Source organism: Dermacentor andersoni, chromosome 5, assembly GCF_023375885.2.
Source record: "Dermacentor andersoni chromosome 5, qqDerAnde1_hic_scaffold, whole genome shotgun sequence".
NCBI lineage: Eukaryota > Metazoa > Arthropoda > Arachnida > Ixodida > Ixodidae > Dermacentor > Dermacentor andersoni.
In genome coordinates this window covers 193,241,552-193,256,476 of record NC_092818.1, presented here as the reverse complement: position 1 = coordinate 193,256,476, position 14,925 = coordinate 193,241,552, and the positions used below count along the sequence as shown (strand labels likewise).

Here is a 14,925-nt window from a genome sequence, read left to right as displayed (position 1 = left end):
AGTTTCAGTTTATTGTTAATTAAAGATGCATAGTTGGTTGTTAGTAGTACACAGGCGAGGGTATCAAAGTCAAACGACTGCAGCGGGACGCTCGGTTAACAAGAACATTGGTACGAAATGATTATTTGATACAGCAGTGTAAAATTATGCAATCTACAAGTAAATAAAAAGTGAACCAAGTAGTAAAAAGGAATCCATTCGACACTTATACAAGCAGTCATACATGTAAAATAAAAAAAAGACGCACATTATCAATCTAAATTGTATAAACATATTTAACAAGTTCACACTTTATATACAAAGTAAATTAATCAGGGCAACTAGTTATACAAAATGAAATCCTTAAGTTCACATCTGAATGCATGCAAAGATGTTGATGATTTAAGGGCATGGGGTAAGTCATTCCACAATTTAATCGCCGAGAAGGAGGAAGTAGTTTTACCATAGTTCGTGCTGCATTTAGGTAACAGAAAGTTGTGATTATGGGCAAACCTAGTGTTTTCGGTATTTGTGAGCAAACTAGAGTCTATTATTTGACACGCGAGCTGTTCGTTAAGTAATTTAAGTACAGTGATAAGTAAATAAAATTTAAACAAGCCAGACATAGGAAGAATGAAGTTAGCCGGAATATGCGGAGAATCATTAGAATAAGAAGAACTGTTGGTAATAATACGAATGGCCTGGTTTTGAATGTGCTGTATGGACAAAAGGTGACAGTTATATATATTTCCCCGCGAAGTAATGCCATATGTGGTGTAACTATGTACGAAGGCAAAGTATAAAGACAATAAGAGGTGAACAGAAAGAAAATGGACGAGATTTATTGAGAGCTCTTATACGAAAAGCAGTTTTTTGTTCAACATAAGCAACAAGATTATTAGACTTCAAAGTAGGGTCTAATTTTATGCCAATGAAAATTACACAGTCAGCCGCTGGGATTAAATGATGGTCTATGGATACTTGCAGTAGATAAGGGAGAACATTTTGAGATGATCTAAGAATCATGAACTGAGCTTTAAGTGGCTTCAAAATTAGGTTGTTTAAAGAACATAATTGAATAACTTTGGTTAATTCATTGTTCAACGTAGTAATTAGCGTAGTTAACGATTTATGTTACTTGAAAATGGTGGTATCATCAGCGTAAAGGACAACTTTAGGAAGATTAATGCACTAAGGTAAATCGTTAATGTAGATACAAAACAATAAAAGTCCAAGTATTGAGCCCTGTGGTACCCATTGGTTAATGACCTTAACATTTCAATAAACGCCACCTATACAGCCTGATTGTTCGCGATCAACTAGTATTTTTTAAAAGTTATATGTGGACCAGTTATACCCAATGATTCTAGTTTAGTAAATAAAATATTCTTATTAACGGCGTCAAAGGCTTTAGTAAAATGAAGAAATACAGAACCGACGGAATCGCCGTTGTCGATGGAAGGTTTTAAGAAATCGGTTAATGATAGTAAAGCGAAATTGGTTGAACTACCTGCACAGAAACCGGATTGGGACGGTTTTAGCACCTTAAATTTGTCAAGGTACTTATTAATACGTTTCAGAAATAATTTTTGAATAATTTTGCTAAGTGATGACAGAATAGAGATAGGGCGATAGTTTAGGACCTCTGTAATATCACCTTTCTTATGCACCGAGATTAATTTTGCCTTCTTAAGTGAGCTCGGAAAGGTACCACATTTAAAAATGAGATTAATTAGATCGATTAATACTTCCGCAATTTATATGAAGCAGCGAGCTTTAAGTGATCTGCATAAATATTATCTAGCCCGACAATAGAGATTTTTAATTTAGGATTGTAGAACACACTTCATCAGGGGTGACAGGTGTTGTGCCATATCACGTGCCTGTCATAGAGGCGACGGGAGCTGCCATACTACGTGCACCACGTGCATATCAGCGAGGCGACGGGAGCTCCCACTTCTCTGCGATGAATCAAGAATTCGACACAGGAGGTGACTTCAAGAAGCGCCGAGCCATCTCCGCGACGAATCAAGAATTCGACGCAGGCGATGTTATCACCCCACCCAGCCTGGTTCCTGCCGACGAGGTGTTGCCGAAGGGATTGGAGAGAGAACCGGCCCATTGTGAGAAGAGAAAGTCGCTTCCAGCCGCCCAGTCAGTCTGATGCGCTCCTGCTGCTACCTGTACGCCATCATCCACTATCTGTAAATATTGTATAGAGTTTTTCGTTTCGTCTTCGTCTGCGGAAAGAGTCCCTCTCTCGTCCTCCACTCCGAGGTCACAAAAGTGGACGGCAAGCTGTGGGATTCGAAGACAGATAACGCCCGCTACACCGCTCAACGGCAGCCACGAGGACCACCGGCGTCAGCTAATTTGGAGAGGTGAGTGCCCGACGTTTGTCTTTCGCTACGGCAGACATTTGTCACACACGTAAATGCTAAGGGCCATTGCTCAAGTATTCTGAAAGGGCTGTAGTGGTTTTGCCTTAGTTCGCTTCAGGCCTTGCATAGATTTCTGGCTTCGAAAGCAAAGCTAATTTAGAGGCAAAACCGGAGAGTTAGATCGCGATGGAGAAGCTCAGGATACAGGACCTTCTCAATGTTTGTCAGGAGACGGGCATTTCGGTTGCCGCGGCAAGGCGAAAGAAAGCCATTCTGAGACGTTATGAGGGCACAAGAGGTAACTGAGGAGGAAGTCGAAGACGTTTGGGGAGAAATTCTTAAGAGGAGAAGCGAGAAGAAAAGGCGCGAGGAGGCAGAGGTGAAATAAAGGCGCGAAAAGCGAGATCATGCTCTTAAAATGAGAGAAATGGAAATAGAGCAAATTCGAATCGGCTTGGCGCGTTCAAGTCCTCTTTCCGGTGGAGACGATACGCCTAAACTGAGAAATACGTTTCTGATGCTACCGAACAGGATAGGCGGTGATATTGCACTTTTTCTCGTGAATTTCGAACGTACGTGTGAAAAGACAGAGCTGGACGAAAGCCTTTGGTCTCAAAAACTTCTTTCGGTTGTTCCAAAAGAGGCCGCGGGAGTTCTCGCACGCTTGTCTAAAGAAGACTACGAGAACTATGGAAAGGTAAAAGCCGCACTCCTTCGCCAATACCGCCTCTCTGCCGAGGCATTTCGATAGCAGTTTAGACAGGCAAAAAGGGGTAGCGAGTCACACACTGAGTTCGCGTACGAGTTAAAGTCTAGCTTAAAGAGTGGCTCAAAAGTGCAGAATTGTATGGCAACCACGACAAGGTGCTTGAATGCATAGCACTGGAGCAGTTTTACCAGTTCTTCCAGAAGAAGTTAGAATCTGGCTGCAGGACTGGTTCCCAGAGGCAGACATAGAAAAGGCAGCGCAGCTCGCGGAGGAATATTACACGCGCCGAAACTTCCAAGGAAAACCGATCCAGGAAGATAGGCTAGAAACAAAGGACTATTCTGTAAAGCGGTTTTCCCCTCGCAACCCAGCTTCACCGAATAAGAAATCATCCACGAGCCACGAATTCAGCAAGGGAGTATCGACTAAGGCTGAGGTGGCGAGGGAAGGGCTAGCAGGGACAGCCCAGTTAGCTGGGGTCGCTAAATCTAAGGCAGACGTAGAGCGCGCGTTCGAGGCCCGGAGATCAATTATCTGCTTCTGTTGCAACAAGGAAGGCCATATTTCCTCAAATTCCAAGGAACAAATCGCGTTCGCCAGCATTAGCCATTCAGAGGAAAATTGGAGGCTGCTCGAGCCATATATGCAGGATGTCGTGGTAAACGGGAAAATGTGCAGGGCACTTCGCGATTCCGCCGCCACCATTGATGTTAGTCATTCATCCTGTGTTTCTCCCGGCGACTATACAGGGGAATGCGCCTTAATCAGACAAGTCGCAGAAGAGCACAGCGCGTGCTTGCCAGTTGCCAGGGTAACCCTCGAGGGCGCTTTTGGAAGGTTGCAAATGCAAGCAGCCGTGAATCCATGTTTATCCGAACACTTTTCATATCTTTTTTCTCCACCAAATCGGAGCAGCTTTTAGAAAACGAGGGCCGGTCGTTCTCTACCAGTCTCGCTTGCATGGCATTACCGCGATCGCGGTCACGCGCCCTCTCAAAGAAACGTGAAAGCTCATCTTCAAACGAAGAAACTGACAATGTAACGTCCTCACAGCGGCAGTCTAGGCCGGGAGATAGGGCTGATGAAAAGCAGAGGACTCAGAGTTGTGACGGATCAATTGCCGGATCAGTGACAGTTGGTGAGGAGCCTTTCGATAGCCGGGAAAACGGGGCGCCTAGGGCTGAAGTGAAAGGTTCACTGCTTAATCCCGCATCCTTTTGCTGGGAGCAGCTTAGTAGGGTTGAACGAGCGGCGCTTATCGCGGCACAGAAAAGTGACCCTTCGCTAACTGTGCTGCAGGCTAATGTAAATGAAGGGGTGGCCCGAAAGAACATCTCGTTCTACAATAAGTCAGGCCTCAAGTACCGGGAATATCAAGATTCCAAGGATCGGACATACAACCAACTTCTCGTGCCAGAAAAGTACCGACCACAGCTTTTAGAGTTAGCGCAGGGGAATTCTTGGGCGGGTCACTTCGGTATCAAGAAGACAAAGGCTAGGCTAGCGCCAGATTTATATTGGCCATGATGCTGGAAAGAGGTTGAAACACTTGTTCGGTCATGCGATGCATGTCAGCAAGTTGGTAAGTCCAATGACAAGTGACAGAATTTCACTCGGAGCGAGACAGGGCAAAATATAAACTTTATTCGATCGCCTGAGATGTGTCTTGCCTGCCCGAATGACTGTTAGGAATTGCTTTGCAATCTATTCTTTAGCTGTTTATTCTCTTTGAATGTGTCTTCTTTGAGAGCACTATTCGTGGAAGTCTGTATCCCGGGCTCCTTATCGGGTGCGTGTTCCGTGCTGAGTACAATAATCGTAATGGCGCTGTTGAGAGTTTGTAATTGTCATGTAGTTTGGTCTGGCGTTGTGGAGAGCATTGGGAGAGTGCTCACTTTCACCGAAGTGGTCGGCGTTGATATTGGTCATTCCGTGAGCTTTCTCAGATCCAAGAAAAGGAAAGACCAGGGGATGAAAGGGCGGCAAAGACATTTCCTTGGCCCCATCAAGGACGTCGCTCAATCAGTACATCGCATACGCCGAGCCGCGTCGAACAGCTCGACTTCTGGATGTATTATCTGGCGGTGGGGGTTCTGTTGTGCCATACCACGTGCCTCTCATCGAGGCGACGGGCGCTGCCATACTACACCCCGTGCATATCAGCGAGGCGACGGGAGCTGCCACTTCTCCGCGAAGAATTAAGAATTCGACACGGGAGGCAACTTCAAGAAGCGCTCTGCCATCTCCACGACGAATCAAGAATTCGACGCGGGCGACGTCATCACCCTGCCCCGCCTGGTTCCTGCCGACGAGGAGTCGCCGAAGGGATTTAAGGGAGAACGCGCCCATCGTGAGAAGAGACAGCCGTTTCCAGCCGCCCAGTCGATCTGATGCGCCCTTCCGCTACCTGTGCGCTATCATCCACTATCTAAATATTGTATAAAGTTTTTTGTTTATTCTTCGTCTACGAAAAGAGTCCGTCGCTCGTCCTTCACCCCGAAGTCACAACACAGGAAAGAAAAAAAAAATGCATGGTTATAACGTGTACGGTGAAGCTACAGGCCTATTGTTGTGTATCTCATAGAAGTAATCACTAAACGAGTTAGCAATGCCAGATGCCTCAGTGTAGATTTGTTCTTTATAAATTAATTGATAAATTATTCCACTAACCTGCGGTCTATTCAAAAAGTAATTCAAAAGCTTCCATTTTTTTCTTGTGGTTATCTTTTGTCTTACAAAATTATCTTTCATAATGAAGTCGTTTTGATTTTTTTAGTAGGTTATTCAACAAATTACTAAATCTTTATAACTAAGTTTTAGACTCACAACGAATGGCTGTTTTCTAGTTTTCCTATATAGATTATCTTTGTTTCGCAAGCTAGTTAACAAACCTTTTGTTAACCAGGGATTATAGGGGAATTTAAATATTTTCTTGCATCTTACAGTTCTGGTGTTTGCATACACTGCTTTAGGAAATAAGGAGCAGAATTTCTCTAGTGCTCTTTCAGGATCACGCAAGTTGCCAATGGAAGTCCAGTCAGTGCCATGTATTGTGTTGATAAAGTTGTCCTTGTTTAAGCTAGAGGTAAAATGGCACGTGTTATAGCGAGGTAGTTTTGCGGCGAAAGTCACAAGTTTCAGTTATCCCAATAACTGTACTTAAACTCTCACGAAGCTTATTTTTAAGCGCGCGATTGCAGCATTATTACACGCAATTCATCGCAAAATCATACATAGCAATATTATTTCAGGAAGTTCAAGTGGCATACGCACCCTTGAATTGGTCCCCCTTTGGCAACATTGTACACTTGTCGAGGATTCAGCAAGTACTGAAATTTTCTTAATATTCTGCAAATAGAAATGCACATGATGGCTACAATGTATTGGAAGGGACGTGACACTTTGATCAGGCTTGAAATGCAATATGTCACACAGTGGTTTCTGCCATTTTTCGCAGCACGCGTTAAACATATGCGACACTGCTCTGCTAATAAGCAGTTGGCCTAAGCATGAATGAAGTCAGAGGCAGACGGTATGACTTGTACACGTTTGGCGATGACTACAGCTAACTACATATTTATGTACGTAGAACACGGTTTGATCCAAGTTTCACGAACCGCAAGCTTTTCCGCTTTTCAACAGACTTGCGTCGTTAACGAAACGTCGAAAAACATAGTTTTTATACAAGTTATGCGAACGACAAACGCAACAGGTTTCTTTTTATTACCTGCTATGGCTATAGCACTAACTGACTAATTCGCTTTCTCGTTTTTTACTAGTACAGTCTGCTAGCAACTAAACATTTTTTATCAATTAAACTTTCTGAATAGTTTAATATTATCACAGTGTCACTATTGAGCATGATAATTTTCCTTCTACCATGTATGCAAGCGTACTCGCTTGTGCTATCACCACAAGAACAAACCACGTACTTACAATGCCAGCGCACTATACGATTCATTTACGATTCACCTCTGCTGTGTAGTTGAACCATTGTATGGCACCGTCATAATTTCTGCCTAGTATTTATATCCCGGCGTGTCAACGTCGTGTATTTGTGTCTTTTTGTTAGCATTTTTAGTAATGCAGTTCTACATTTGCTTTTCTATATGATACACTGCCCCAGTCCATGTCCGAAATATGTAGAATTATCAAATAAATTTTGCTTTCTGAAAGAAGTTCTGTAAAAGAAGCATTAGGTGTCCCTCTAAACTAGATATCCGTGTGGCAAGGCCAAACAGACTGCACTGACCTCATGCCCTGCCGACCTCCACTCTTGGGGTTGATGAGCACTAGAAGGGGATGGGTTCCAGAGACGGGTGTGACTTGGAATGACATGGCAGAAACCTGGGTGGCAAGAACAGCAATGCTCGCACTGCGCCCTCCAGGACAAAAATGCAGAGCAGCTGAGCTCTCACAGTGCAAATGTCATCTACTCACATTGCCTTGGCCGCTGTCGGAAACTTTGTTGGAATCTGACCTAGACAGCTGTTTCTTCTGGCCACTGCCGACACTTCGTTGCCTCTCCTGGAAGCCGAAAGCGCTTTCAGCTTGCTGCCATCACGAAAGCCGCAAGACGGAAGACTGAATGAAACATTTAATTTTGCCTCACAACAAGCATTAGGCACGCTTAAAAACGCTCGCACATAGTGCACGTCTACATAGCACTACAGAATTAACCTCTGCTCTTCGACGTTTGAACGCACTCAGTGGTGCCTTTCACAGGGGCAGTTTCAAAATAACACTATACGAACAATATGAACAGCATCTGCAATCGCAGCAATGAGTGCTGGCATTCCGCGGAATGATTCAATGTGCGAGACCTGCTGTGGCATTTCATTGTAGCTGAGAGATTTCTCTGAAAGGACTAGTCTTTGTAAAGGGAACATAGATATAGTTGTGCGGAAACACTACTTTTGTAAAACAATGGACCTGCGGCAACGCTATCATTCATCACTGGAACTCGCCTATGGAATTACTGAGAGGGAACCCAGATTCTCATTAAAGAACGGCTTGTGCTGCAACAAAGTTGCTTATAGTCGTGCTTACCAAAACAGCGGGGCATATAGACGTTGGCGGCAGGATGTGGTCTCGGTGTGGTCCAAGGCCGCAGTCGGGCTTCACTTGTGGCGCGCAATGGTTGTGAAGCTGCAACACGAATGTAAGGCGAAAAATGTGCACCACGAATAACGAACACGCGGAGCAATAATTCCGTTGATCGTACACGGAGGCACACGTGCCTGTCACTCTGGTCTTGCAACGCTTGCGAAGGGAAGTTATTTTGAGCACGTCGGCGCTTATTTTGACGCCCTCTGCGAGTTTGGCGAGTTCCCGTGTATCGCCTGAAGCAATAAGCGTGCATTGCGAAGCAATAATTCCGTTTAACGTGCACGGATGTACCTGTCACTCTGGTTAAGCTCTTTAAAGCCCGTTGGCGCTCATTTTGATGCTCTCCGCGTGTTTGGCCAGTTCCTATATATCGTCTAAAACGATAAATAAACTTAGTTGTTACATGTCTATAATAAAAACGATTAATATCGTGTTGTCATATATTAATAGGCCTGCGTGCCATGCAATCGCCTAAGACATGAATACGCAATAAAAGGGTCCTATGGGACTTATTGTTGGATCATGCAGAACAGAGATGCGCTCCCTGGCACTACTATGTGGGTCAGAATTCCACATTACTGAAACCTGCATTTCCTGCGCGAGAACTTTGCTCGCTAGTGTGTTCGATTCTTTGTGCTCTGTGAATGCTCTGTGCATTTCGCGGTTGCAAAGAGCGCCTGCTCTAAGCCTTCGAACGGGACACGCGCTGGCCTTGCGTGAGGAACGATGCCGTTAAATTCTGCGCGCGGGTCGGACTGGTCAAGAACAAAACACATGTGGTTGAATTCATGTGTGTTTTCTCATGGTGTCTGTTATTAAAGGACTAGTGTTAATTAGTTCGGATAATTCCATGTCACAGGATGCCACGAGTGCGGAGCGAAGTCCTCTTGATTATGAAATACAGTTCTGATGAGTTCACATGGCTTTTCGCTCCACTAAAGCGACAGGGGCCGGGAGCTTTCATGAAAACTACTGAATAACAATTATTAATGACGACGCTTGAGTAGGGTGACTGTTGTAACTATTTTCTTAGCGCTTCTGTAGCTGCTTTTTAAAGTGTTTTGCTGACCAAGGGAACGCGAACGCGGAAACTATGCGAGCTGACGCTCTGATGTTTCTACAAGAGAAAGACAATGTACACATTAGCCACGTTTGACGCTCTGTGCGAAAGCTGAACATAGCAGACGACTGCAGATGCTGTCTGCGTAGCAGACAGCAATTGCATCATTGTAGACATGTTTACCCAATAAAAAATTGTGCACCATTATAAGATTACCGTCATAAAACCTTTGCAACAAATGAATCTTATTTGTAAATTTTAGTCATTTTACGAACATAAACTCATCATGCTGTGTCCTTGAATCCCACATAACCAAAACCAAACTACTATGGCATTACTATAGCGGTTTTGACTGGCTTCTATGCCATGTACTTCTATACTTTGAATCATGCAAAAAGAAAAGCAAGCGACTATGACATTGTTAAAGTGGTTCTAACTGACTTCTATGCCATGTACTTCTATGCTGTGAATCATGCATAATCAAAAGCAAACTACTATGGAATTGCTATAGTAGTTTTGACTGACTTCTATGCCATGTACTGACATAGCAGCACAATGGTTACGCGTTTCATTTCATTTTTATTTCCTTAAAGGCTGCGTAGTGGGAGTATTACATAAGGGGAAATAATTGGAGCCGTCTCTACGTGCTTCACTGCATATGGGGCGTCAGTGCCCACTGCTTCACCTGTTTCGGCGCGCCGGCAGCCAGCGTGCGAGCGTAAACAAACTCGACCCCACTCTGCAATACCAGCACGCCTAAGGACGAACGCATACAACACGAGCAAAGAAGCTTTTCCTCCGTAATGCCAAGGCAGAGTCAGATATTCAAGGAGCAAAAGCCCCCACATTTTCTCTCTCACACCCGCTCTTACTCACGCATGCGCACAAACGACCGGCGCCTCCTGAAATGCGACGCCCCGCTCTACTTACTAACAATTGTAAATCCGCTACCCGGTTTTCCAGAACGTTTCTACGCGGTACACACCGCCTAGACGCCTAAAATAGAGTGGTCAATTCGCTGCAATGGCACCTGACCACGCCGAGTCCTGAACAAAATTTGCACAACAGATCCATTGAAGTGTGACTCTGAAGGAAGTTCTCGTTATCGCAAAGTCCGAGAAATGGTGGTGTTTATTTCTAATAGGAAGTAGCTCGCAAGGCTTATCGATGGGACGGAGCGATTAAAGCAGTGCGGCTAAGCTGGCAGCGTGTATGGAGGAGAAGTTTTATTGAACCGTTCTGTCTTTTTTTGTCGAGAGGCGCGGCGCTGAGCTCCAATCGTAAAATAAAATTTAAAAATAAGCTTCACATCTAGGCCCGTTTGCGAATACCAGTCCAAAATGCAATTTTTTTTTTATATGTAAATAACTGGAGATCGCTGTGGAGGTCCTATTGCAGCAGGCATAATGATTATGATGATGGCGATGTAACTGGTGAGGTTTAATGCCTGAAAGCTGCGTAATTGGCTTCCGCACAGGATTAATTTGGAATAGTTTTGAAACCAGGGTTGTAAACTGGAAGAGACATGAAATACAAATATTATTTTCTTTTTTTTAACAGGAACCTAAAACTATCTTTTTACTATTCTTATGTATCTACGCGTGTCCATTACCATATAAAATTTGGTATTCCATCGGGCCGGACCAAGGAGTACTCTGACTCGTTTAACCCAAAGACTAGTCAAGACGGGAATAACCTTCCCACTACGAACGTTTACATTATGGACCAAGATGTTTCGGAGTCCGAAATTACCGCTCATTTCTTGCAATACGTATTTTATGAAAGTACATGTATTTTCTCGACTCCTCTTTGTAAATGCTCAGCGGCCCTGAGAGTAACTAAATGAATAAATAAGAAATAAATAAAGCCGTAATAAAGATCATACAAGCCAGCGTCACAACGAACGTAGAGTTTGGTATGAGAAAGAAAACGTAAAGAAACAAAGACAATTGCCTTTGTTTGGCGACACCTTATCAAAATTTGGTATATCTCGGCATCGTCTGGTCAAGGCTAGCTGATTCATTATGATGAAAAACAATTTTCAGTGCATATTAACAATAAAACATGCTCCGCTTTGCTCCGCTTTGCAACTTTGCATTTTAGCTTCAATGAACTATGCGGACATACAGGCCACAAATGCGTGAACGTAGTGCAAAAAACGCGCATACGAAATTGCTAATCCTATAAAGACGGAAATGACGTTCAAGGTGCCTCAGTATTTCTTCAATGAAAAACGAAGGCCGAAAGAACACCTCTGTACTCGTACATTTCTCTGGGCGATTCTTCATCTCAGCAGCTCTCTTTCTACGACTTCGATTTGCTTTTTCAATGCGCACACGTTCAAAATGTAAGAGCACTTGTGCTGCCTATGAACTCATGGCAGTTGCTGACTTTTATAAGCATCAATGAGAATCTAAGACAGAAATAAACTAAAATGAGAATCTTCTTAATAAAATCTTTATATTTTCTTGTTTTTATTTTGTTGCGTCATTGATAGTGGGAAGGCTCCTAGTGAAATTTTTCACTCTAGTAAAAAATAAATAAAATGCGTACGCTTCAGGGAAACAGCTTTTTTGAATCGGTCTTTCTTCTTGTCTACAACGTCAAGGCGCGTAGCGTGACATATAAGAGACTTAGTGATCTTACGACAACACGGCCACGTATATTTATGTGAGCACGACGACATCGTGTGTTTTCCTAGCGTGAGTGTCTTCCTGAGCGTGAAAGAAGCCGGCAAATGCACGCAACATTGGCGCACGACTGGCTGCTCCAGGCACTTTGCGTGTATTCTCGGGCTTGTTTCACGCTCGGAAAAACCCTTTAATATAGCACGTATTGAGCAACAGAAAGCTGTTTCGGAGAGTTTTTCATCTTGCTCCACAATTTTCTCATTGACACTTTTCATCTAATTAAAATAAATGAGAATTTGATTAATTAATTAAGGATACATAATTAGGCGCAATTCAAAAAATACTTTGAGTACCTCCAAGCGACGGCAAGAAACACTACCTTGGTTTTGCCCAGCTACGCGGTATTTGCATATTTGTAAAGCTTGGCTAAAGTTACGTGGGACACCCTGTAACGTGCGTGCACCACGCCGAAATGACGTTATCGGACATAGTAACTAGGCAAATATGCTAAGTGAACCTCATGAGAAGCTGGCTGAAAATGAACAGTAAAGGTGTGGCATTGTCTACAGTGCGTACACAGTGACTTGACCTACGCACTTACCATCCCTTTCCGCCTCGAGTACGTGTGAACGTGTGCCCGCGCGTGCGTATACGTTCGTGCGCGTAGGACCGTTCCTTAAATTGGTGTAGGTCGTCAGGGAGTTAAAGCAGCAGAGGCCCAGAGAAGCAAATCCAATGGTTCTTGGGCGATTTCTTCGCATGAGGCGTTAGCGCTCATCACACTCCTGGCCAGTAACACAGTCGCGTGAACACCGATTTCCGCAGCGTAAGAATCGAGCGTAAGCCTGTCGGCGAAGCGGTAGTATCACGTTCACTACCGAGGCTCCAAGTGCAAGGCAAACAACGCGCTTAGAGGAGAGAGCAGCAAGAGCTCGCGCAGAACATAACGCAGCCGGAGGGGCGGCTGCCTCCGTCATTTATCACGGGGCAATGTATCAACGTCATCGCTCGCGTGGGTGGCGGTAACCTTATCCCCGGAGTCGGTGCGAAGGCGAGCTCTGCGAACCCGCGGCCTTCCTCGGCGCAGATTGTCGACGAGGAGAGAGCGAGTGCCATGCGCCGTTGTTAATTGAGTCGATTATCGGAGAAGGCGTGCGGTCGCGCTTGAACGGCGCCGCAGACAGACGTGTCAGGATGTGCACTATATAAATGGAATTTATGACGATGATGATGATGATGATGACGAAGCCTCAATGAATGGCACAAACCCACTGTGGATAATAGACCAAGAACCGGGCGGTAAAATGATTGGAAAATGAAATGAATTAGTTAATAAATAAATAAGTAATAAAAAATGAAAACAAGTGAATAATCGAAGATGAGAAACAACCTGGTAATGAATGAAACATAGTAGTGTATAATATGGTAGTCAGCCTTGCCTAAATAGGAATAGTAACACGAAATTATTAATAAAATACATAAATCAGAGAATAGACGTAAAAATGAACGAGCTAAATTTTGAATATAATATTAATAATATTATAACTGTGAATTTGTATTTTTACTTTTTGAATTTTCTAAATCTATATATTTATTGAAAGAGAAATAAATAAATCCTGGAGAATGCGAAATATTAATAAAGCAGTCTTTCGGTGTTACAGAGAAAATTATAAATGACTCGGGAAACGTTCCTGTGGCTGTATCCTAATACCGTTGCTCCAAGTGAGAGCATAACAGTAGTGCATAAAGGCAGTCCTAGATTTCGAAGCGGAATTTCTAAACATCGTTTTCGATGAGTAGAAGACCGCCGACACGGTAACAAAAAAGTGATCGATGGACTCCGGTGCACTGCAGAGGTAGCGTAAAGGGGGCACCGCCAGACCCGTGTTTGTGCAAGTAAAAAAATTACCTGGTGGCATACGGCAACGCAGCCTTGTAAATGATACCTCGAATTGCCGGTTAGGACGCCATTGTCGGCTCCAAGAATAATTTAGATGCATGAAGTGTGTAGATATTGCTAATGACAGGCTTTTCTTTGTCTTCGGTCAAAGAAAACTGCCTCTATCTGGATGCAATGATATGCGCAGTTTCCGGCAGCACAGATATCACAGCACCTCTTAAAGAAGCTCGTGCTAAAAAATCGACTATTTCATTAAGATGAATGTCTCGATGGCCTGGCACCCATACTAAATGAACTAAACTTAAGTGTGGCGGAGCTAATGTATAAAACGTGTTCAAAGCCACATAATTTGTTGACACGTTAAGAGCACGCTGCGTACAGCAAGATGATCTGTGACGATAGCTTTTGTAGCATGAAGGTGTAACTTTCGCAAAGCAAGAACTATTGCCAGAAGTACGGCCTGAAAAACTTATATGTAATCTGGCGGGTAAAGTTAACAAGACCAATAGAGGGATCGTTAGTCGATACCCACGCCTGCCTACTCTTCACACGAAGAAGCACCAGTCGCTATTACATGTATATAGGGAAATAGGCCAAATAGTCTTCCAAAAGGGCATTAAAATATGTTGGGGGCAGCAATTTTGCGTTATTGAGAAAATGTCTGCAAATTCAATCTTGAGCGACAACGTGGACCTATCAAACGGAATGATTTCCCTAAGTCGAACATTAAACTCTCTCCCTACCATGGGTAAAATAGGTGTTTCTTGCAGCTTACGCCAGATATTTTTTTATGAAGGAACTGCTGTACTCAATATTTTATGTAATACATAACCAAAAAGCAGAGTAAATGCAGTTTTCACGCATAAATATTCTGTTAACGAGATGTATGTCATAAAAGATATAAATTGCCAGAATCAAGATTGTGGGATAAAATTGAACAAACTTTTTGTTGCGGCACATAGGAAGTGATGGTGTTTTTCATACTACTCGTCTTTGGCACTCGATACCGTTCTCTTAAATGTAGTAGCTGCGAACTTATAATTACTCCAGCTACTCGGACACTGATTGTAAACTAACTTTTTTCAAGCGGCTTTTCGTCGTCTATAATCCCACGTACACTCCGAATTCCACCAAGGCGACATTTTAATACAGAGCAA

General features: G+C 43.5%; 1 protein-coding gene across 4 annotated transcripts in view; it reads right to left on the bottom strand.

The window, feature by feature from the left end:
* The window catches only part of Dgk (diacyl glycerol kinase 1), a 563,049-nt gene that overhangs the window by 18,816 nt on the left and 529,308 nt on the right, over positions 1–14,925 (bottom strand). For all 4 annotated transcript variants that reach the window (XM_050179474.3, XM_050179478.3, XM_055071476.2 and 1 more), the window contains 4 exons: positions 8,119–8,217; positions 7,510–7,596; positions 7,322–7,416; positions 6,343–6,417 (listed from right to left, as the gene is read on the bottom strand). In XM_050179474.3, the coding sequence (XP_050035431.1) occupies positions 6,343–6,417; positions 7,322–7,416; positions 7,510–7,596; positions 8,119–8,217 (356 nt within the window). The remainder of the gene's footprint in view (positions 1–6,342; positions 6,418–7,321; positions 7,417–7,509; positions 7,597–8,118; positions 8,218–14,925) is intronic.